Genomic DNA, 26,967 nt, shown 5'->3' with positions numbered 1-26,967 from the left:
GTTAGTAGTGTTACACATACATGTACCGTTGGTAGTGTTACACATACATGTACCGTTAGTAGTGTTACATATACATGTACCGTTAGTAGTGTTACACCTACATGAACCGTTGATAGTGTTACACCCAAATGTACCGTTAGTAGTGTTACACATACATGTGCCGTTAGTAGTGTTACACCCACATGTACCGTTAGTAGTGTTACATATACATGTGCCGTTAGTAGTGTAACACATACATATTCCGTTAGTAGTGTTACACATACATGTACCGTTGGTAGTTTTGACACCTACATGAACCGTTGATAGTGTTACACATAAATGTATCGTTGGTAGTTTTAACACCTACATGAACCGTTGATAGTGTTACACATACATGTACAGTAAAAAGTGTTACACATACATGTACCGTTGGTAGTGTTACACCTACATGTACCGTTAGTAGTGTTACACCTACATGAACCGTTGGTAGTGTTACATCCACATGAACCGTTAGTAGTTTTACACATACATGTACCGTTGGTAGTGTTACACATACATGTACCGTTGGTAGTGTTACACCTCCATGAACCGTTGATAGTGTTACACATACATGTACCGTTGGTAGTGTTACACCTACATGTACCGTTGGTAGTGTTATACCTACATGAACCGTTGGTAGTGTTACACCTCCATGAACCGTTGGTAGTGTTACACATACATGTACCGTTAGTAGTGTTACACCTACATGAACCGTTGATAGTGTTACACATACATGTACCGTTAAAAGTGTTACACATACATGTACCGTTAAAAGTGTTACACCTCCATGTACCGTTAGTAGTGTTACACATACATGTACCGTTAGTAGTGTTACATCTACATGTACCGTTGATAGTGTTACACATACATGTACCGTTAGTAGTGTTACATCTACATGTACCGTTGGTAGTGTAACACCTCCATGTACCGTTGGTAGTGTAACACCTCCATGTACCGTTGGTAGTGTTACAGATACATGTACCGTTGGTAGTGTTACACATACATGTACCGTTGGTAGTGTTACACCTTCATGTACCGTTGGTAGTGTTACACCTACATGTACCGTTGGTAGTGTTACACCTTCATGAACCGTTGGTAGTGTTACACCTCCATGTACCATTGGTAGTGTTACACATACATGTACCGTTGGTAGTGTTACACCTTCATGTACCGTTGGTAGTGTTACACCTACATGTACCGTTGGTAGTGTTACACCTTCATGAACCGTTGGTAGTGTTACACCTCCATGTACCATTGGTAGTGTTACACATACATGTACCGTTGGTAGTGTAACACCTCCATGTACCGTTGGTAGTGTAACACCTGCATGTACTGTTGGTAGTGTTACACCTCCATGTACCGTTGGTAGTGTTACACGTCCATGTACCGTTGGTAGTGTTACACATACATGAACCGTTGATAGTGTTACACCCACATGAACCGTTGGTAGTGTTACACGTCCATGTACCGTCGGTAGTGTTACACATACATGTACCGTTGGTAGTGTGACACGTTCATGTACCGTTGGTAGTGTTACACCTACATGAACCGTTGGTAGTGTTACACCTACATGAACCGTTGGTAGTGTTACACCCACATGTACCGTTAGCAGTGTTAAACAAACATGTACCGTTGGTAGCGTTACACATACATGTACCGTTAGTAGTGTTACACCTACATGAACCGTTGATAATGTTACACCCACATGTACCGTTAGCAGTGTTAAACAAACATGTACCGTTGGTAGTGTTACACATACATGTACCGTTAGTAGTGTTACACCTACATGTACCGTTAGCAGTGTTAAACAAACATGTACCGTTGGTAGTGTTACATCCACATGAACCGTTAGTAGTTTTACACATACATGTACCGTTGGTAGTGTTACACATACATGTACCGTTGGTAGTGTTACACCTCCATGAACCGTTGATAGTGTTACACATACATGTACCGTTGGTAGTGTTACACCTACATGTACCGTTGGTAGTGTTACACATACATGTACCGTTGGTAGTGTTACACATACATGTACCGTTGGTAGTGTTACACCTCCATGAACCGTTGATAGTGTTACACATACATGTACCGTTGGTAGTGTTACACATACATGTACCGTTGGTAGTGTTACACCTCCATGAACCGTTGGTAGTGTTACACCTACATGTACCGTTAGTAGTGTTACACATACATGAACCGTTGATAGTGTTACACATACATGTACCGTTGGTAGTGTTACACATACATGTACCGTTGGTAGTGTTACACCTACATGAACCGTTGGTAGTGTTACACCTACATGTACCGTAAGAAGTGTTACACATACATGTACCGTTGATAGTGTTACATATACATGTACCGTTAGAAGTGTAACACATACATGTACCGTTAGTAGTGTAACACATACATGTACCGTAAGTAGTGTTACACCTACATGTACCGTAAGAAGTGTTACACATATATGTACCGTTGATAGTGTTACATATACATGTACCGTTAGAAGTGTAACACATACATGTACCGTTAGTAGTGTAACACATACATGAACCGTTGGTAGTGTTACACCTACATGTACCGTAAGAAGTGTTACACCTACATGAACCGTTGGTAGTGTTACACCTACATGTACCGTTAGAAGTGTTACACATACATGAACCGTTGATAGTGTTACACCTACATGAACCGTTGGTAGTGTTACACCTACATGAACCGTTGATAGTGTTACATATACATGTACCGTTAGAAGTGTAACACATACATGTACCGTTAGTAGTGTAACACATAGATGTACCGTAAGTAGTGATACACCTACATGAACCGTTGATAGTGTTACACATACATGAACCGTTGATAGTGTTACAGTTACATGAACCGTTGATAGTGTTACACCTCCATATACCGTTGGTAGTGTTACACATACATGTACCGTTGGAAGTGTTACACCTACATGTACCGTTGGTAGTGTAAAACCTACATGTACCGTTAGAAGTGTTACACCTACATGAACCGTTGATAGTGTTACACATACATGAACCGTTAGAAGTGTTACATCTACATAAACCGTTGGTAGTGTTACACCTACATGTACCGTTGGTAGTGTTACACCTACATGAACCGTTGATAGTGTTACACATACATGAACCGTTAGAAGTGTTACATCTACATAAACCGTTGGTAGTGTTACACATACATGTACCGTTGGTAGTGTTACACATACATGTACCGTTGGTAGTGTTACACCTACATGTACCGTTAGAAGTGTTACACCTACATGAACCGTTGGTAGTGTTACACCTACATGTACCGTTAGAAGTGTTACATCTACATAAACCGTTGATAGTGTTACATTTACATGAACCGTTGATAGTGTTACACCTCCATATACCGTTGGTAGTGTTACACATACATGTACCGTTGGTAGTGTTACACATACATGTACCGTTGGTAGTGTTACACATACATATACCGTTGGTAGTGTTACACATACATGTACCGTTGGTAGTGTTACACCTACATGTACCGTTAGTAGTGTTACACCTACATGAACCGTTGATAGTGTTACACATACATGTACCGTTAGAAGTGTTACACATACATGAACCGTTGATAGTGTTACACATACATGAACCGTTGATAGTGTTACACATACATGTACCGTTGGTAGTGTTACACATACATGAACCGTTGATAGTGTTACACATAAATGTACCGTAAGATTGTTACACATACATGTACTGTTAGTAGTGTTACACCTACATGTACCGTTGATAGTGTTACACATACATGTACCGTTGATAGTGTTACACATACATGAACCGTTGATAGTGTTACACATACATGTACCGTAAGATTGTTACACATACATGTACCGTTAGTAGTGTTACACCTACATGAACCGTTGATAGTGTTACACATACATGTACCGTTAGAAGTGTTACACATACATGAACCGTTGATAGTTTTACACATACATGAACCGTTGATAGTGTTACACATACATGTACCATTGGTAGTGTTACACATACATGTACCGTTAGTAGTGTTACACCTACATGAACCGTTGATAGTGTTACACATACATGAACCGTTGATAGTGTTACACATACATGTACCGTAAGATTGTTACACATACATGTACCGTTAGTAGTGTTACACATACATGTACCGTTAGAAGTGTAACACATACATGTACCGTAGGTAGTGTTACGCCCACATGTACCGTTGTCAGTTGTGACACCTACATGAACCGTTGATAGTGTTACACATACATGTACCGTTAGTAGTGTTACACATACATGTACCGTTAGAAGTGTAACACATACATGTACCGTAAGTAGTGTTACGCCCACATGTACCGTTGTCAGTTGTGACACCTACATGAACCGTTGATAGTGTTACACCTACATGTACCGTTGATAGTGTTACACATACATGTACCGTTGATAGTGTTACACATACATGTACCGTTCGTAGTGTTACACCCACATGCACCGTTAGTAGTGTTACACATACATGTACCGTTAGTAGTGTAACACATACATGTACCGTTGGTAGTTGTGACACCTACATGAACCGTTGATAGTGTTACACATACATGTACCGTTAGTAGTGTTACACATACATGTACCGTTAGTAGTGTTACACCTCCATGAACCGTTGATAGTGTTACACATACATGTACCGTTGATAGTGTTACACCTCCATGTACCGTTGGTAGTGTTACACATACATGTACCGTTGGTAGTGTTACACCTCCATGTACCGTTGGTAGTGTTACACCTCCATGTACCGTTGGTAGTGTTACACCTCCATGTAGCGTTGGTAGTGTTACACCTACATGAACCGTTGGTAGTGTTACACCTCCATGTACCGTTGGTAGTGTTACACCTCCATGTACCGTTGGTAGTGTTACACCTCCATGTAGCGTTGGTAGTGTTACACCTACATGAACCGTTGGTAGTGTTACACCTCCATGTACCGTTGGTAGTGTTACACCTCCATGTACCGTTGGTAGTGTTACACCTCCATGTACCGTTGGTAGTGTTACACCTCCATGTACCGTTGGTAGTGTTACACATACATGTACCGTTGGTAGTGTTACACATACATGTACCGTTGGTAGTGTTACACCTCCATGTACCGTTGGTAGTGTTACACCTCCATGTACCGTTGGTAGTGTTACACCTCCATGTACCGTTGGTAGTGTTACACCTCCATGTACCGTTGGTAGTGTTACACCCACATGTACCGTTGGTAGTGTTACACCTCCATGTAGCGTTGGTAGTGTTACACCTCCATGTACCGTTGGTAGTGTTACACCTCCATGTAGCGTTGGTAGTGTTACACCTCCATGTACCGTTGGTAGTGTTACACCTACATGAACCGTTGGTAGTGTTACACCTCCATGTACCGTTGGTAGTGTTACACCTCCATGTACCGTTGGTAGTGTTACACCTCCATGTAGCGTTGGTAGTGTTACACCTCCATGTACCGTTGGTAGTGTTACACATCCATGTACCGTTGGTAGTGTTACACCTCCATGTACCGTTGGTAGTGTTACACCTACATGAACCGTTGGTAGTGTTACACCTCCATGTACCGTTGGTAGTGTTACACCTCCATGTACCGTTGGTAGTGTTACACCCACATGTACCGTTAAAAGTGTTACACATACATGTACCGTTGGTAGTGTTACACCCACATGTACCGTTAAAAGTGTTACACATACATGTACCGTTGGTAGTGTTACACCTCCATGTACCGTTGGTAGTGTTACACCCACATGTACCGTTAAAAGTGTTACACATACATGTACCGTTGGTAGTGTTACACCCACATGTACGGTTAAAAGTGTTACACATACATGTACCGTTGGTAGTGTTACACATACATGTACTGTTAGTAGTGTTACACATACATATACCGTTGGTAGTGTTACACAAACATGTACCGTTGGTAGTGTTACACCTACATGTACCGTTAAAAGTGTTACACATACATGTACCGTTAATAGTGATAATTCGGCACAATTAAAATTTATTTTTTGCTGATGAATTTAAGCATTACCATGGTAAGGGTTTAAAAAAAATCAAGAAAAATAATTATTCCCCGAAATATATATAGAGCTGTTTTATTTTTTATTTTGTTTTCAAATCTTATTTCTGTATTCATTGTCATTGTGCCTGGATGCCGCGTCTATAGGGATACATGTTTGCAATTGTCAGTGGGGAAGTGTATACGGATAAATTTTAGTTATGAAAAAAAGAAGATTTGTTAATGATATCAACTCTTATTCAACTTTACTTAAAATTTGTCGTCAATAAAACGAATAAGCCTTATGTTTAAAACAGGAAATTAAAAAAAGTTATTCTCTGTGTTTTTGTATTGACTGGTCGCCGGTCATACGAGTTCGTTATGTTAGAAATTTACTTTCTGTGAAAACGATTTATATACACGCAGTGGTAGTAAATAAGCATGTGAGAATTTACGGGCATATTGTGAATAATAGTTTAAATTATGCATTTGATAACAAATATAAATGCCTTAACACGACATTAATTGACTATTATAAATTTAAGTGATATATAATGGAAGTACAAAGCGTAATTCACACGATTTTACTAACAAATATAAGTAGCAATAACGAAATTAACACAATTTAAATTTAACTTATATAAAATGAAAGTTCAAAGCGTAATTCAGGCCGAAAAGGATCAGGCCGAAATGATATCGACCCAACACCAATAATTTTAACGGTGATAATGCAAGGTACCAGTCTAAATAATTTACGCATGCCGGAGTTGACCGAGAAACTATGATCTAGAAAGTTCATTAAACCGTCATAGTTCGGCTATGTCTGTGTTTATTCGGAATGTTAATAATTGTATATATTGTCACATGACTTTATTGAGCCAATTGGGTATCGATATTTTTCACGTGACACAACGATTCAGCATCCTCCTCCATCTTTTGTGGGGAAAGAAAACGCGAAAACTCACTATGGTAAGAGGTGTTTTAGGACATTTTCACCAAGGGCAAACTTTGTTTTCTCCATACAATGGCATGCCGCTATGGCTCTGGTTGCATTATTGGCTTTTTTAGTTATGAACACAAACACATGTGTTCATTAACGGCTGTCGATGTAGATTGTACTGAATGAGGGAAATGCTTTCGCCGCGTCTTTGATGCCTAACATCAACATTCGTCTTGTTAATATACTGTACCGTATTTAATTTTTAAGTACTGGTACAAATATTTTAAAAGCATTTAAATCCGTGTTTTTTTTGTTATACTGAATTCAAAAGGAATGTTCGAGATAACAAACAATATACGTGTCGTAAAAAAAGCTTACATTAAAACTTTATGTTGAAAGTTTCGTTGTTGAAAAAACAAACATATGAAAGTATTTTGTAAAAATGAAATAGAGATACTATGGTATAATACCCATTTTAATGCGATTTTTTATAAAAATGAGCTTCTTAAAGTTGATTTTAAACGTAAATTCATTTACACGGAAAGGAATACAATTAATATTTAAACTTAAATCATTTTATTGACTTTTTTTCTTATTCCGTATGCATAAAATACTTAAAATGCAATAGAATATCTTCATGAACTACTAAAAACATAATAAAAATAAACAGACGACTTTAAATTTATTACAGAGTTATTTGTTGTGTGATTATTATCTGTAGAAACACATGTAATAGTGTGTCAGCATGTGTCTCGTTAATCAACCCTATCCTACACCACGGGTTAACATTAATAATAATCTTTAACATACCATTGTTTATTGATGAACCATATGGTTTAATTGAGTACAGGGGGGGGGGGGGGGGGGGGGGGGGGGGGTTGCGTGGCAACTTCCATAATGATATTTGGGTGCGTATATATTCAGTCAGACAGATTTTCAGTTATAGTTGTAGAATTTTTTTATTTAATTGTTAAACATTCCGATTAGCTGTCGAAAAACTGTATTGGATTAAACAATGATCGTCGATTTGTGCATAATGTGTCGCAGTCTTGTGAGGCCTGTGCAAAAGGGAAGGACATGTATATCATGTGGAAAAAAACAAATATGAACAGTGCCTTGAAGGTAAAATCTTTCTTTTTATATGTAAAATGAAAGTAAGTTTTTTTTTTTTTAAATTATTATATTGTTGCATGAAAACTTCCCATGGGTATGTTGTTACTAAAATAAGTGATGCTTCTTTTTTGCATACACATATGTTATACTATATAGAAATACATAAAAAATATGTTTTATCTGCCTTAAACTTATTTACAGTAACAGATGGAGCTGAGACATGTTCTTTTGTGTGCGGGCCATGCGAAGAAAATATTCCGAAAAGGGAATCATGTATAAATGCTTTTCTTTTAATTATTGTTTCGGCTTCTGGAATTACAGAATTTCCTACAATTATAATGATGTTAGCAACCTAAATCATTTTGATAAATTATAATTATTATTATCGTTCTTATATTCACGTGATGTCATGTTTTAGTTTTAATTCAATTACAAAAATAACTTGATAAATCAATCTGTTTTTAATCTGTGTAAAGGCTCCAATCGAACAACTGTCATCAGTCGATGAAGAAATCATCACTGGACACAAGCTGACACTGTACATGGAATTAGACGTGAAGCTGCAAGACAATTGGGGGCAATGTATCGACCCATTTGAAAATGCATAGCAGAGTATCAATCTTTATGTACTTACAAAAATCAAAGTGCATTATAATTGTCACAAAAACAAGCAAGTGAACTTTAAGTAATAAACCAACGTGTAATTTTTATCTCTGTTTGTTTTTAAAGACAAAAGCTATATATACTAAATAATTTGTTTTAAAATAAGAAAATATGTATTCTTTTTGAATACTACAAAATAGCATTTCAGTAAACCACCTAGGTTTAAACAGCCAAATGTTCGCTTACATCTGTTCTAATTCTCTAAAAGTCCAAACCAATGTAAGATATCGAAATGGAGAAAATAGGTTTAACATTGTTTCATGTTTTACCCATTCATTTCAGATCCATTTGATGTGACGTTTTAGCTACACGAAGGAACTTACGCCTCGAGGGAAATCAGCTCAAGATCCAATCTTTGCCAACTTTCATGTATATTCAATTATTAACTAAAAATTGTATTTGCAAATGACAGTAGACTATTTATGATAATTTATGAATTGCTTTTAAATTTTGAATTACATTTTTGAAAATGAACGTTTCTTGTAAGCATTACTTACCCACAGCGCACTCGTTTTACTGACTTCAAAAAATGAGAAGTAAAATATCCTCCCATAAACAAATGTATGCGTAGGCTGTAAAAATAAGAACCGCTGAAATAAATTACGACGTAAAGAAACATATAAAAAACACAACAAAAACACTGTATAACAAAAAATCCCAGATGTTTATAAACTTAATTGAGCCATCTGTTATTACTGAAAAAAACAACGATACATGATACTGACATCTTGGATGATCGAATCCTAGTTGAAAGGAAGTTTAATTGAAATAAACGAACCATATGACGAATGAAAGTTAGAAAAGTTGAGTTAAAGATAATTTGAATTTATGATGTGCCGAATTGACTATGCTTTATGGTACCGAGTCTACTGGGTGTCGAATGTATTGGTGCCAAATTGACTATGCCGAATTCGTTTGGTGCCGAATTGTCCAGTTACCAAATTTCGATGATTTAGCTATTAGCAGATGACTGATAAAATTTGCCTGGAGAATCACAAAACCATTGACTGGAAAATCCTGCATATGCAGGTATATGCAGGCATAGTCCCTGAAAACAAGGGTTTCCTTCTTAATCGAAAATTGGATAGGATTTATTGGCATGTAAAAGTTGAACCAGAATGTCTGACATATCGATCAATGGTTGTGGTTGACCCGACATGGTAAAATGCTCTAGCGGTAGACATTTAACATATCAATAGTGAACTAACTTCCAGAAAAGAAATCTTATTTGTCGAGACTATTCTTTAACTGAACAGTTAGCCTTTTTATGTGTATATACCAAACATATGCAGCTTGTGATGTGTGTGAAGCGCAGTCGTACAATGAAAATGTATTTGTTATGTTATTTTTATTTAAGTGTATCTTATATAAGGCGGTAAACAAGTGATAAAACCCAGTGCTTCTACAATGTAAATTAAAAAAAACCTCAACATATTCCATATATATGTAGCTGGATCCCCCTCTTCTGTATATACTTGGAAGGATGTCCGATGTTTAGACCTTATCTTGTGGCTTTATTTACGTTCGGCTCCATTTTAAGTAGTTGTCACGTGACTTACATCGACCTAGTTTGTTATTATTTTTCTATCGATTGAAAATCCTGTTAAACAATTACCTTACCGTCACTATCCAGAAAAAATATGTTTACGATAATTTCCAGGGGATTCTTATAAGCTAAATGTCTCATAAAGCCTTGAAGTAGCCAAGAAAAACAACAATTTCAAGGTAAAGTAGGTTTGAAATAGAAACAGGATGTGAAAAATCATCCAACAGTTGGTTTATCACGTTTAAAACTCGTCGATTTAGTGCTTAGATCGTACAAAAGGTTCACATTTCATGTAGCAATTGTCAAAGTTATTTTTATAAAGTTTTATTCTCAGTGTTGCCAAAGATATAAAAGATTCGGACACTGCTAATTAATGTTCTGGCAGTGAATTTTTTAGCGAAGATAGTCGGGGCATTTCCTTTGGAAAAATGTGTCATTTGACTAAAATTGTGAATTTCAATTTTGCCCAAGGAACAAAAGTACTTTTGAAAATAGACAGGAAACAGTGAAGTTTGTTTCTTTAAGAGAACACCAACTCTTCCATATAACTTATTACATGTCTTATAATCCTTTTACAGACAGAACATATTAGTTTTCCTATTTTGAAGCTTCATTTAGACACAAACTATAAGTTGAATGATAATGTCAAACAATCATAATGAGAAAATTTAAAATAGTGTCAAGGTGCATTACAGTAGGTATCTGTGGTTTCAAACTAAAGTGTGATCAATACAATATTGCCTTTTTTGCTAGTTTGTGATAAACTTTAAAAAATCATATACTTGTAATCAGCAGTAATAAACAGGATTTTAATTCATCTAGGCTTTTGTTTGGTTTTTAGCCAGTCATAACATACCAATATAAGTGTATGCATAGATATCTAGTCTAATGTCCCAGGGAATAACAAGTTTTGTAATACCTTAACATCACTGGAAATACATATGATTCAGTCTTTGCAAATCTTAGTTGTTTATTAAAAGCACACTATAATCTGTAATACAACTAGTGTGATGGTTTATTTACTTCGACATTTGACAGTTTTATTATCTCATTTCAGAAAATGCATACTGGAAGACATGACAGTGAAGTTATATCAACCACCTCAAGCAATTCCAAAAGTTCTGAGAAAAGGAAGAATAGATTCTCATTGCGGAGAATATTTTATGCTGGAAGATCTGGGGCACGAACAAAATCTCGCCTAAGCCTTAATTCTAGCTCATCTGCCTTCTCAGACTATGGGTTTTTACCCCAGGATGGCTTAGAAATAGGAAGACGGGTGCTAGGAGCAGTTGGGGGCAGCTCAAACTCCACTTCCTCTCAGAGTCAGAGCACCTCTCCTCCCCCTGGACCATTGACAGTTGTAAGCTATGTCCCGCCCGACACTGTGAAGTTGAAAACAGAAGGGGGCATGAGAGAGTGCCCTTTGTGTCTGATTGAGCATTCTGTAGAAAGTTTTCCAGAAGTCTCCACATGTTATCACAGGTCTTGTTTGACCTGTTTGCAAATGTACTTACGGATAGAAATTACAGAAAGCAGAGTGAATATAGCCTGTCCAGAATGTGCGGAAAAGTTTCACCCAAATGATATAAAGGACATTCTTCAAGACAATGCCTTGATGGCGAAGTATGAAGATTTTATGGTTCGTAGAGTACTTGTGTCGGATCCTGATGCAAGGTGGTGTCCCGCGCCAGATTGTGGGTAAGGTTGGCTTGTTGTTTAAATGTTGTTGTTTTTTATGAAAATTCTATTGAAAATTAATCATGAAGAAGAAATCAGAATATCATTTAACATTCCCAGATTTTGTCTTCAATATATCTTATAGGAAGCTTTGTTTGGTAGTATCAACAAAGCAGTATTGTTAAAGATTGGATTTTTTTTGCTCCACAGATACGCAGTGATAGCAACTGAATGCGCTTGCTGCCCAAAAATCAAGTGTGAGCGTCCAGGATGTAACACAGACTTCTGCTATCACTGTAAGCAGATCTGGCACCCAAACAAGACGTGCGATTCTGCCCGTGAAGAGAGAAGAAGCCTCAGAATTCACCGCTTACTCGATATTCCAAGGAATGGCTCATTGTATAGCCATGAGTCAGATTCACAAAGTAAGGTTTTTCTTGTTAAAAATCATCTATTTTTATAATTGTGTACATCTCAGATGGTATGAGACAGTTCGTATAAAATCTGTCTGATTGCATTTTTATTACATGTACCTACATATTTTATGTTTTTTGTTAGTTTTGTTCAACTATCTGTCAGTCTAAAGGACTGTGATCACAATCTTAGGTGTAAGTTACAATCACTGTTAACTGACTGACAGTGCCAGGGTAGTTTTATAGTATAGTTATGTGCACATAGATCTATAGGTAAATCATTGTAGCCTTGAATATATTTTGCTCATGAATAGAATTATCTTTGTCGGCTTAGATATTTTTGCTGACTCAAATTAAATTGTACTAAGCAGATCAATATTTAGAGTCAATGGGGTGGGTAGAGGGTAACAATTAGGGTTTGGTGGATTATCTAAATTCTGAATTTTATTTTTTGCCTAAAATACATATAATTTACTTTTCAGAAGACTTCATAAAGCCCTGTCCCCGATGCTCGGCCTTCATCATGAAGATGAACGATGGCTCTTGTAACCACATGACCTGCCCTGTGTGTGGCTCCGAATTTTGTTGGCTGTGCATGAAGGAGATATCTGATCTACACTATCTCAGGTTAGCTGCTCAAAATATGATGTTCAAATAGGTAAAAAAATGGTATTGTTGCTGAATTATGCATTTTTGTAAAATGCAATTTTTTATACTGATACATGTAAAATGTATTGAAATTGAAAATATGGCAATTTCATTAGCATTCTTTAGAAAATACTGTCTTTTCTAGTGTATTAATACACAAGAGAAAACTCTCTCAGAGTTCTAAAAAAAGGAAAAGTTTGACTGTTCTTCCAATGAGTTTTGCTCTAACTTGATGACCTGGAATACATTGTACATGTTTTCATAGTTGGCCATACCAATCTGACCCATCACCAAAGTCTGGTATAATGTCAGTGTGTCTGGCTGATCTGGTAAACAAATGGCCAATCTTTCCATAAGGGAAGAAACTATAAGAGGGAACGGTGATCTTTTGGTCTGGAAAAAGCTTGTTTATATACATACATATTTCCAGCCCATCTGGTTGTACGTTTTGGGGCAAGAAACCATGGAGTCGCAAGAAGAAGATTCTCTGGCAGCTTGGCACGCTCGTTGGTGCCCCTGTTGGCATAACCCTGCTCGCTGGTATTGCAGTTCCCGCAATGATCATCGGCATTCCTGTGTTTGTAGGGAAAAAGGTAGCTTTTGATTGGTTATTTTATTTTATCCCCCCCACAGTTCAAAGGTCAAGGTCAGACTTGTAGTTTAATAATAACTATTGGTCCAACTCTCACCTTATCATTCCCCCATCATTAAGGTCAACAACCATGCCCTCTTGAGAGATTGACTGAAGTCTACAGTACACCTTATATTTTCTCAGAAATACAGATTTCTTTAACATGCAATTTTAAGGAATTAACATCTAGAAATGTTCTCAATTGAATTGAATTGAAGTGCAAGTACCATAATAAAATGTCTCGCTTTCCATACCCAAGGGAGTTTGTTATGCAGATTACATTCTATTTCTTAATGCTGTTGTTCTCATAAAAGCGCAGATTTCTTATTTTTATGTCCACACTTTAAGTAAGAATACCCAGTAATCCTATATTGGGGATATTGAAATGGGAAGGGTAAGTAGTTCTTGTTACAAGCATCATTGGCAGATGGTTGAAAGGAGAATGATAGTGGCCTAAACTACCTCAAACATACCTGAATGTTTTTGTTTAATTATTTTTGTATAATGACTTCTTACAGTTCTTTAAACTATTATGATTGTTCTGGACAAATTTCTGCTTACTGATTCAAATTACTAATTTTAATGACTCACACTCGGCTTTAAAAATGCTCCTGTGAATACTATTTCTTATTAGCTCGACTATTAGAAGAATAGGTGGGCTATACTACTCGCTCCAGCGTTGGCGTCGGTGTCCGGTTAAAGTTTTAGGGCAAGTTGGGATTTTCACTTATAAGTCAAATACATTCAATTGACTTAATTCTTCACACAGTTGTTCAGGGCCATCACATGATGAGGTTAGATAACTCCATATTATTCTTTACACAGATTATGGCCCCTGATTGACTATGGAACTTGGGTTAAAGTTTTAGGGCAAGTTGTAATATTTATTAATAACTTCTATATACTTTGTTCAATTGAATTAATACTTCACACAGTTGTTCAGGACCATCCCACAATGAAGTTACACAACTCCATATTATCCTAAATACAAGTTATGGCCCCTGATTGACTTAGGTTAAAGTTTTAGGGCAGGTTAAAGTTTTAGGGCAAGTTGGGATTTTCACTTAAAACTCCAATACCATTCATTCAATTGACTTAATACTTCACACAGATGTTCAGAGCCATCACATAATGAGGTTAGATAACTCCATATTATCTTTTATACAAATTATGGCCCCTGATTGACTATGGAACTTAGGTTAAAGTATTAGGGCAGGTTGGGATATTGTTTAATAACTTCTATACCCTTCATTCAATTGACTTAATACTTCACACAATTGTTCAGGACCATCACCCAATGAGGTTACATAACTCCATATCCTTAATACAAGTTATGGCCCCTGATTCACTTAGGTTTTATGCAAGTAAAAGTTAAGGGCAAGTTCGGATTTTAATAAAAAAAACTTCTATACCATTCATTAAATGCACTTAATAAAATTCAAAATTATTTACGACCATCTTACAACAAGAAACATAACTCCGTTTTAAGCCTAAATACAAATTATGGCCCTTGAATTTTTTTATTTATTTTTTTAATTTCATTTGAAAGGCATATATTCTTAACCGCATTTTCATAATGGGAAATCAAGTTATTTGAATGACTTGCATCATTTTTTGGGCGGGCTGGTACCCAAAATGGTTTTAAACAGTATTTTAGTGACACATAATGATTCAGATGCCTGTGGAAAATACAGGGACAACTAAAAGTTGAGCTATCATATTATATAACTTTATGAATGCAACGGATGTATTTACTGTTCACAGATTCATCGACGTCTAGAAAACTCCACAAAACACCGTCACAACCTTGCTATAGTGGGTGGGGTAACAGCTTCAATACTCTTTTCACCAGTGGTTGCAGGGCTCGCAGTAGGTCAGTATTGGTTGTGTTCATGTGATTATTTTAAATCACAAGGTAAGATGTATTATATACCGTACACCCTGTTGCATGTAAAGAACACATTGCCTTGATACTTATATTGCCGGTGGTTGTGGGACTAGCAATGGACCGGTGTAAATTGTATAGTTGTTAGCATTAACAGAGCTAGTGGTATATATTCAGCTGCAAATCTGGAGCATGAAACTGGGCATATTAAAATAACACGGTCTGTGCATCTGTCCGTCTGTGCATCTGACCGTCTGTGCATCTGTCCGTCTGTGTGCATCTGTCCGTCTGTGTGCATCTGTCCGTCTGTGTTCATCTGTCCGTCTGTGCATCTGTCCGTTCATTTTTCTGTGTATGGGGTTTAACTTGTTTCGGCAGGGAGGAATTTTAGAATTACTTGCCACATGTGTTTGGTACATAGAGACTTTGTGCCAGATGCAAACCCATACCCCTACATTTGTACCTAAAGGTCAAGGTCATAAATGCAGGTTTATCATTATGGAATGCTGCAGGCAACTTGTAGTCGATTGTGACAGGGCTGTAACTTGGTCTTGGACAGTGGGTTTTAATATAAATTGTCACATGTGTTCAGTAGATAAATTGATGTGTCATAGGCAAGACCCACAACCCTACTTTTTACTTCTTCACTCCTCCAAACAAAAATGGAGTATGGCATATGGTCAAGTTTATGCTATTAAACTCTCTCTGAATGTAGGCATATCAGTTATTGCATGATCCATTGAAATTGATGACAGTTTGGGCGATTTATCACATTCTGTGACAGTTTCTGTTTTGTTTTATCAAAGAACTACTTTTAAAAGCTTTTGTCCTTTTGGACAAAGATATGAATTAGTTTATCATTATAAGTATCAGTAGAAGAAATAACATTACTTTAATTCTTGAACATGTAGGTATAGGTGTGCCAATACTGTTGGGCTATGTGTACGGGGTGGTTCCGATATCGTTGTGTCGCAGTGGTGGCTGCGGGGTTAGGAAGACCAACAGTGGTGTCAGATTCGAGTTTGAAGAAAACGAGACAGGAATCCCTTCACCAATGTACTCTGGTAAGAATTGAATAGTAATGAATGTAATTTAATATGTATCATAAATTTGCAAACTGCATGTTATTTTTCTGTATTCCATCTAGTGCAAAATGGATTATTTTCTACTCTGTTGATTTTATGTAATATCAAGTATCATTACACAAAATTGGCATCTTCAACCAAGTTTTTGTTTTAAATGTACAAAAAATACCCATTGTATTACTGTACCTTCCAAACAACTGAAAGCAGTAACAGAGGTTTTTATTGCCTGCTTAAATTTGGACGGATATAGATTTGGTGTTGTGTTTCCTACTTTTCTTCCATCCTTCCATCTGTCCATCTGCGGTCTGAAGCCATAACAATGTATTTATTGGGCAGCAATTAATCAAACATATGTCAAGTTTGTAAAACCATAGTGCGTTGGTTGTAGTTCAAGATTTATCTGGACCATGTCGTTATCATATGAGTTATTGCTCTTTAATTAATCATCATGAAAAAGCTTATATTTGTCCACCCAGAGCCATTATTAAATTGTAAGTTTAACGAAACTTATTTCAAATGCACATAACCATTAGTGCGCTGTTACATGAACATGAATTTTTCAACATTAATCAATAAAAACAATAATTGCTTATTATATTAAACCGTGCTATGAGTATGTATTAGGAAATTATTTCAAACCTAGAGCCCTAAGTCTAGACCAATTTGTTCTACAGATTTTTATGCATCACATCATCATAAGAAATCATTGTTTTACATTTTCTAAAAAATAGGTGAACTAAATCTGTAGGATGAGTAATCAATGTGGTGCCACCCACAGTGCTTAACTGTAATAAACTCATTAACACATTTATAGATGTGCGAATTATTCATCATTCTTGTTAATAGAATGTCAACTAGTTATAGGCACTTTAAGCATCTGAATCATACTGAAGTAATATGGTAACTTAAAGTTTATTGTTTATTTATATTTTTTTTAGCTTAAAGAGCACCGCCTTCGTTCTTTTACCGGAGTTTGATAGGTAATTAGCTTTATCAAGCACTTTGACAAACCTGTTTCCAAAATAATGTTTTGACAGTGCTCCATCAGACTTCCGTTTTGTGAAAAGTTTTGTCGAAGTGTTTAAAGAAACTAAACTCTCAATCAAACTTGGTAAAAGACCAAAGGCGGGGCTCATATGATGCAATGTATCACGTGGTAATACCGTATACACACTGCCATTGACAGATCTGAAAATACAACATTTGCATGCATTTCATTTTCACACAAAAATGCCGGTTGTTCAAACAGTTCAGCTTAGTCAAGGCTGTCAAATATGTGCTTAAATTCAATCTTAAAGACGTAAATTTACATAAACAATTGATTTGGAATTGATTGGAAATATGAATCAATATATAAACATGTCTTCATGTAAAATAGCGAGCTATATTTATCCCTAAAATTGGTATGTTAAATCCATATTGTGTATTTTTGCACTCAAACTATTAACAATATGTCTGACAATGAAATGTTAATTTCAAATATTGTCCCTTGTTAAAACAGCATGAAACTATCAATCAAAACGTCCGTGGAAAACTATAAAAGAAATCAAATAATTGGCCTTGTGACAGGGCAGGGGGGGTCAACTGAATTTTTTGTTCTTTTTGTATTTATAAAATTGTAAATAATTAAGAAAACAGCATTTCCGTGTGCGGAGAGGCAGAACCCAAATTTGTCAGCCCCTCCTGGTTTGTAGACTTAATAAATGCAGAAATTTTCTAGTAATTTTTTATTTGTCATGTACTTGAGTGAATTGCCAGTTTGATCTGGGTTATTTAAGAAAGCATGAATGCCCCTGAAATAAATCTCAATCTGTATTTCAATGCAAATGTAAAATATTTTTCAAAACATATCAATGTCATAAGTCATAACCACAGGCGCAAGTCACAAAATAAAAAATCGGCCTATATATATGTTTATTAAGATACCTGTGGTCATAACATGAACAAATTATGACAAAAAATTGAAAAAGAAAGAAACTCAGTTGGATATCATATCCAATGTTCTGTCGGGTAATTGAACATACTTATGAAGTTTTTGTCAGCCTGTTCCGCTATCAGCCAAAAGGTTAATAAGTGTTCAAGAGGCCTATTGCAACCAGTGATTTATTTCTTTGTTCATAAATATGCAAATACATTGGCCAAAACAGGAATTTTACCATTCTTTCCAAAGGTGCTGTGGACAGTCAGAGTGTGGGCACAGGACACCAGATTCCCAACCCCAGTATAGCTCCCAGTATCGGCGAGGCGAGTGTAGGAATGAATGTGAGTCTTTACGGAGGGAGCGGCACACATCTTGATCGCGCTGGTACAGGCCGAGGTGATGAGAGTGACAGGGACTCCGCCTCGCATCGTGCGATTGCCGGGGCCAGTCTTAATGGGTCAATGTGTGGTAGCACATATGCAACTGTCATTGGAATGCAGACTAAGTGAGTTTAGCTTTCATTCATGCTGAAAAAATTGTAATGGTTTTCTTATACTTCCTGTCACTGTCTTTTATAACAAATTTTGCTCTGCCAGTCTGACTGGTGCAGTGAAGTGATCTCTAATTTCAGTTGGTAGTGGTAAAAATATTAATATTCAAAGTTATATTTTGTAATTTAACAGTAGTTGAAACACATCAATTTTGCTATAAACACTTGTTATGTTGTTTAAGAATATCAAGCTCTTTTTTAGAGTGTGTCATGCTGACATGTTTGTTCCCATCTCAAAGGTCAAGGACACAGTTTGTGGTTGATGTTGAGTATACTAGCCATGATGTTTAGCCTGAGTACGGGAATGCAATCAAACTTTACAGATTTGTTGATTACCCCTTGAAGGAGTTCGTTATGATAAATAAGAATTTGTCTGTGCTTTTACAGCTTTTGTTATTCAATCTGATCACTATGATTTTTAAATTATTTCTCGATAATGTTTCTTATTTTTGCTGATGATTTCTATCCATAACTCATGTTTTCACTTCTAGACTCGAGGTACAAGCAGAACTAGAGTCTGAATTACCAACTGGGAAACGGGCCAGTTTCTCTAGCGCATCTGCAAACTTTAGCATTGGGGACAAATCTCTCGGTGAGAAGTCAAATATCGGAGATGATGCAAGCACTCGCGCTCTGGCTGGTTCGATTGTCAACTATAAGTAAGTTCTATTGTTCTATTTAAGAAAGGAGATATTTTAACTCCTAAACAACTCTACTATTGATATTTATTTTGAATGATTTTGAGGTTAGAAAATATATATCCTTTCCATTTGCACATGGTATTTGCAAGCTTAATGCAGGGTTTTAAAAAGTTTCGGTTGAACCATCTCAAATAGTAAAATAATCGAACAGCTACCACTTATTCTACTTTAAAATCACTTATTTTTCCTAGTTCTTTTTGAGAACACTGTAAATGTAGACAGTTAAAATAGATAATGAAAAATGCCCTAGAAGTTAAATGAAAAATCTTTTCATGCCCCCAAAGAATGTTCATATATAAATCACACGCAATTGTCTGTTTGTTATTTCATTGTTGGCGTCTGTTACAACCATGTCTCAGCAATAACTTTATTTTTGATAAGATTTCATCTAAACTTCCAAAAATTGTAGAGCATCATGGGAAGGTGTGTCATGCTTATAAGTTCTGCTCCTATCTCCAAGGTCAATGTAACACTTGGATGTCAATGTTATACAATATGGATTTCATAGCAAACCATAACCTTTTGATTATTCATAAGAATTCAGTCAATTTCCACAAAAGAGAGAATGAGTCATGAAAAGGTTTGTAATACATATGGTTTGTTTCTCAAGGTCACACTTGGAGGTTAATGTTATACAATATGGAATGCATTGCAGTAAGTTTATTTGTACATCTTGTCTTGTGTCTTGGTCATAACTTTTTATCAATTAATGGATATTCAATGAATTTCTAGACATTGATAGAATACCATGGAAAGGCCACAAATGTAACACATGAAATGTTTGCTCTTATCTCAAGGTCAAGGTCACAATTGGAGGTTATACAATTGGAGAGTGATACAGTATGGATTTCATAGCATAATTTGTGTGTCATCCATAACTTTTGATGGGACTGAATCTTTTGATGGGATTTAATCAATTTGTACACAAGTGAAGGCCACCATGAAAGGCTATGAATGTCAAGTATACAGTTTGTGCTGTTATCTGAAAGGTCAATGTCACACATGGAGGTCAGTGTTGTACAATATGGATAGGGATTTGATAGTATTTTTTTTTGTCTCAGCTGTACCTTTATCATAAGATGTGTGTATAGATATAGTGAAAAAGTTGTGCAACTTCGGGTCCATGTGTCAGCAAACATCTATAATTAAAATTTCCTTCATATCACACAAATGAGTTTGACTCTGAAATGGCCAAATTGTGATCATTTGTCACATGTCTGCGACAGCTTTTGTTCATAAATATTTAATATACATGTACATTGTAGTAAATTAATGATTCTAAAGGGAATAATGTATATATTATTAATATACTGTGAAATCATTTATATTCGTTGGCATGAGTGATGAAATTTCGTGGTTTGCCAAAAAATCACAATTTCGTGGTTACTTGAATTCGTGGTTTTTCATTTTTGAAAAAAAAAATGAATATGCGATTGTCATAGATTGTTATCTCCACACGCCGGCCCGTGATTTCAGTCTTCTACGTCACTTGGTTTATGACATGCCAATTAGTCCATATACCCATGTCAATTATCGATGAATTGGAAATTAAGGTCATAAAAGAAGATGTACCCTCATAAATACAGGCAAAGCCATTGAATGCCAATTAAGAATTTTGCAAATTGTGAAAACACTGAGAAGTCCGTATATTTGAGTAAACAATGCCAAAAGATAGCTGATGTTTACAAATTCAATCACTTTCAATATCATCTCATTTCATATCATCATTTCAATATTTATTCACACGTTTTTGTTTAATAAGTGTATTGAGTGCGTTGTTTTGTACATTGTCACGAGGGATGCTCAGAACCTCCAATGTAATAGATTATTTTTTTCATTAAAGAATAAAAATCAATAGATACAATATATTAACAAAACAATGAAAGTAAGATCTACAGTTAGATGGATATTTACGCTGTATATCGGGCCTCTGTATCTAATAAACTAGAGTATGTACATAACATGGCAATTGAAAAGGTGAATAAAGGGTCTATATTTCGGGGGATCTTAAATTCGTGGATCACCCAACCCACGAAAACCACGAACATTAATGCCCCACGAACATTAATGATTTCAAAGTATGCAATCTACCTATTCTAACATTACTTCTTTACAGGTTGGATGCTGGCTCCCTTACAACATCTGATGTTCATGTAGATGTTGGGCGCCTGGCGGGGGATGTGGGCAGACTGGAAGGCGAAGGTGGTGAACTGGGCTGTGAGGGGGGTCGGGCCACACCCAGGGACCTCGATATATCCAGCCTTACCTCAAGTATGTTTTCAATATTCTTCCACTACGTTATTTATTTACAGTGTATAGAACTTTTACATAAATGTTGCAATGTTTGATCTGCCAGCATCTAAATTGTGCATCTGTGTTCAAGTCTTCAAATAAGATACTGTGGTAGATACAAGTACCTGTTTATGGTAAATTATATATTTAAATGTATAATAAACTTGTGCCGAGTGATAAACTTGCCAACTTACATGAGCTAATCTCAGTCACAAACATTTATGATAATTTGTTTGTTAACATTAAAATACAACACAAAATTCATACACATTTGGAATGATTGTTCCTGGGCAATAAAATAATGATTTAAAGTTAGTAAATGAAAAGAGCATCTTAAAAGACTTATCCAAGTCTGGAAGAAGTTTTAATATATTTTAATTTTTATTTAAGACAGACAATTATCTTGAGTTCTGACACATTGAACCTTATTTTAATAATGCACAATGAAAAAGCGCTATTGAAAGCTGGGTTGTGTTGAATTAAACATAATTTTTATACATAATGCATAAGTATATATTGGGGATGATCATTACAGGGCTATCAAACGAGGACAGGAAAAAGACAAGCTCTTGTCCAGGTTCTCCCCACAGTAACTGCGGCAGCGTGTGCGATCACGAGGATGGTGCTCGTCACCAGAGTCTACGGTGTCGCCGGTGCAGACGAACGGGAAAACATGCGGAAAAACACCCCCAGCCTGAACATATGAATGTTCACTTTTCGGATCAGGTCAGCTTACAGAGTTTTCAGGCGGAAGATGCAGTACTGGATCTACCGATGAGGAAACACGATATCGATTCTCTTTCGGAAATGTGCAATGAGGAGGGAAATGATTATGTTGATATATCAATAGATAAACTTGATAGGAATTGCATACGTCGGACATCTGGGCGGATTAATTCGGAGCCTGCGGTGATATTGACTCAAGTTGAAAACGATAAGCCATTATTTGCTGTCGTGGGGAGAGGGTCAGATAGAAGGATTAAAGATGAGGATATATCGGAGGCAACAAAACAGAAGAGCCTGTTGTCACTGTCTCAACGTTCAGACAGTAGTGGAAGTAGTAATGATATTGTGATGAGTCTCAATAGCTCATTGTCAGCTGTGTCGATGAAGTATAGCAAGTATGATAAAGTAAGTGAGGAAAACACCCTCTCCAAATGTCGGAGCGAGGAAATATTCATGAAGAAAAAGAATAAAGGTATTGAAAATACAGTCAATGAAAAGAGTAAAAGTGATGAGATTTTTAATAAGGAAGAAGTTGGAATGGTTAGGGGTAACATGAGAAGGGTGCGTAGGGAAAGCTGTGAACTCGCTATACAAAACGGTCGTATATCGCCTAGCTCAGACCAAGACGGACATATTTGAGTGGTGCTTACTTCATGACTGAAAAATACAAATGTGTATAGTAAACCATTGATTGTTAACAAATATTGATTTACTTTTGTTTTTTTTGTAAATGTTTTGAAGATTTTATTGTAATATTAAACATTATTTTGATTGTTTTTGTATTGATAAAAAAGCTTAAAAAAGGAAAAATTTTAACACATGACTGAAGAATTTTGTTAACATAGATAATCGTATATGGTAGAGGTCGATATGGGTTTAACTTCAGGAGCATATAGTTAAAGTTAAAAAGGGACAATATGTAAATCCTTTGAAGTTTGTTTCCTAAACTTGCATGTTGTTAAATCAGTAAGAAATCGTATGTACTAATAGTCATAAACGTTTATTATAGATTTTTTATCATTGAAATGGGTAGAATCATTTGTCTTTTATATTGGACAATAAATATTTAAACTTCTCATTATGTAAAGCTTGTATACATAGTGTTGGTTTTCTAGCACAATGCCATGTAGCACGGGATATTGGTTACTGTGGATTTAATGTATAATCTAACTATTAAATATGTTGCACTAATTTTCACAATATGATTTTTTTATTTGAACTAAAATATGTATGTATATAGCCGCCTTTAGACGATTACAGGTAAATATGGCCTTATGAGATATTTGATGTGTTAGGTAGTTGTATACTTTATGTAGCCTTATTGGGCGAAAAAGCTGTAAATTATGCTTCAGTTAAGTTTCGTTTAACATCAATTTAATTGTATTTTCTTTATTCTATACATGTTGTTCTAATGTTGTTGCTTCTCAGTGACTTTGTCGTGCTTTACAAGATTGATAGATTATTCACATACCATCATGTGTTGATTAGTAGCTATATTTGGTATGATGTAGGGTTTTAGCAAGGTTTTAAAAAGGGCAAGGTGCTGCAGAAAAGGGACAGGGTGCTTAGTGTTAAACGGGCACATTGTATAGGGCCGTGAAGAACTTAAATATTATAAATTTGACTACATATTTTAAAGATGTGTTTAATTGAAGTAGTTTTAGGTTTCAGATGCCAGATATATAAAGTAAGCATGTATTTAAAATCAAACATAAAAAAAGATTTTTAACAATATAAACGAAATATTAGATTATCTACAGCTGTCAATTCTAAGAAGACAGAAGGGTGCATATGCTGGTAACCATGAGGGCAGACGGGTGCCACCAAAAAAGGACAGGCTGCAGCACCCTCTTTTAACTTTGAAGGTTAACCCTCATGATGGTTCTGCCTACATTTTCATTTCAAATTTAAGAGTTCATGTTTCTTCAAAAAACTCTAATTGTCATATAAATGCTTAAATACATGTATATGAATTTGTAGTGTTTGGACTCTTTCAACAAAATGTTTGTTGATTAATATAAACATGTATCATATAACATTCTCCAGTACTTTGTGTAAAATGTTTCCAAACATGTATCATATAACATTCTCCAGTACTGTGTAAAAAGTTTCCTTGTTATCATGTGTCAACATGACAATCGTTTTTCAACATCACGGTTGATATTGTGTATATTATGTTATTGAATAACATGCATTACAGTTGCATCTGTGAACTTTCTTTAAAAGAATAATCGTATCTTCCTTTTAATATTCCACTGTGCTAGTATTGTTAGGTAAATGTGTGATACAGTGTTGTAATGTGTCATATTGTCAAAGTAATGGTCAGTTTGTTGGATTATCATTGTTGTTAATATTCCATACTCTTGTTTCCATATGTATCCATGTATTTCTGGCTTACATTGCTTTTGTTCCCGTATTGTGATATTTCTTATTTAAAATATTATAATTATACATATTACAATTTATTTGTTATGTGCCACAATATATGATGTGCATCAAGCAGAAATATGTCTTATTGTAGAAATGATGCACCTGTATCAGTGAAAAATGATTTCCAAATTCCGAATTTCAGAAATACAAATTGCTGTGCTCATTGTATAATTTAAAGTCCATAGTGTTTTACTCTTAAACATAAACAATGCAGATTTGTTTGATGCAGAAAAAGGGAAATGTCAAATTCACTATATGACTTTTTTTTATGCTAGGCAATTAAATACATGTATGCAAAATGTTATGACTAAGAATTCCCATCTGATGTAGGCTTTTATTTACATATTGTTGATGTACATGTGAATGATTTCTCAAGATAGATTCAATTTTAATATCTTACTAATCAACTTTCTTTTGCTAATTTGGACTGTAATTATGTATAGAGATGATATACAAACACTCAAGAAATGGAGACTTTGGTATAAAAATCGTTTTTAAATTTTGACAAAATATATAAAAGATTTTGGTGGAATATAGAGTATATTGATTACTGCCCTCTGACTGAAACTTGTCAAATAAATGCAAATCCGAAGTGAAATTGATGAACAAAAATAATATCTTTATGAAAATTTAATTAATACTAAATGTTAGAAATATATGTTGTGGCTGTTGATTTGATGGTGCAATGCTGGAATCTGTTCTTGACGTTTGTTATGTCGAAATTGTTTTATATTAAATGCAGTGCTTTGCAAGTTTGTGTTACTGTTTTTAGATCGTATATTTACAGTTTAAATGTCGTCAAAGTGTTTGCAACGTCAGCATGGGGCAAAATACACATAGAAGATAACAACATGAAACCTGGTACATAGGGAATATAACAACATGAAACCTGGTACATAGGGAATATAACAACATGAAACCTGGTACATAGGGAATATAACAACATGAAACCTGGTACATAGGGAATATAACAACATGAAACCTGGTACATAGGGAATATAACAACATGAAACCTGGCACACAGGGAATATAACAACATGAAACCTGGTACATAGGGAATATAACAACATGAAACCTGGCACATAGGGAATATAACAACATGAAACTTGGCACGCAGGGAATATAACAACATGAAACCTGGTACATAGGGAATATAACAACATGAAACTTGGCACACAGGGAATATAACAACATGAAACCTGGTACATAGGGAATATAACAACATGAAACTTGGCACACAGGGAATATAACAACATGAAACCTGGTACATAGGGAATATAACAACATGAAACTTGGCACACAGGGAATATAACAACATGAAACCTGGTACACGGGGAAGATAACGACATGAAACTTGGTACATAGGGAATATAACAACATGAAACTTGGCACACAATGATATAACAACATGAAACCTGGTACACAGGGAAGATAACGATATGGAACTTGGTACATAGGGAATATAACAACATGAAACTTGGCACACAGGGAATATAACAACATGAAACTTGGCACACAGGGAATATAACAACATGAAACCTGGTACATAGGGAAGATAACGACATGAAACCTGGTACACAGAGAATACAACAAAATGAAACCTGGTACACAGGGAAGATAACGATATGGAACTTGGTACATAGGGAATATAACAACATGAAACTTGGCACACAGGGAATATAACACCATGAAACC

The 26,967-nt window shown here is 35.7% G+C and overlaps 1 protein-coding gene across 1 annotated transcript; it reads left to right on the top strand.

Annotated features, from left to right (window-relative positions):
• The first annotated feature begins 10,320 nt into the window (after positions 1-10,320).
• On the top strand, positions 10,321-26,024 carry LOC128205890 (E3 ubiquitin-protein ligase RNF19B-like). The gene is made up of 11 exons (XM_052907939.1): positions 10,321-10,492; positions 11,371-12,011; positions 12,201-12,415; positions 12,886-13,030; positions 13,482-13,644; positions 15,447-15,555; positions 16,479-16,631; positions 18,823-19,078; positions 19,615-19,782; positions 21,941-22,095; positions 22,652-26,024. Exons 2-11 carry the CDS (start codon positions 11,374-11,376, stop codon positions 23,479-23,481), a joined length of 2,832 nt encoding a protein of 943 aa, XP_052763899.1. The 5' UTR covers positions 10,321-10,492; positions 11,371-11,373; the 3' UTR covers positions 23,482-26,024.
• The last annotated feature ends 943 nt before the right edge of the window (positions 26,025-26,967 follow it).

This window comes from Mya arenaria, chromosome 10 (assembly GCF_026914265.1).
Source record: "Mya arenaria isolate MELC-2E11 chromosome 10, ASM2691426v1".
Classification (NCBI taxonomy): Eukaryota; Metazoa; Mollusca; class Bivalvia; order Myida; family Myidae; genus Mya; species Mya arenaria.
This window is presented reverse-complemented; position numbering and strand designations above follow the sequence as displayed.

Excerpts from the sequence above, each read along its gene's own strand:
- LOC128205890 (XM_052907939.1), top strand. The coding sequence starts at position 11,374 with ATGCATACTGGAAGACATGACAGTGAAGTTATATCAACCACCTCAAGC. Across the intron at positions 12,416-12,885 it reads CCATGAGTCAGATTCACAAA|AAGACTTCATAAAGCCCTGT; the intron begins GTAAGGTTTTTC and ends TTTACTTTTCAG. Across the intron at positions 15,556-16,478 it reads GGTTGCAGGGCTCGCAGTAG|GTATAGGTGTGCCAATACTG; the intron begins GTCAGTATTGGT and ends TTGAACATGTAG.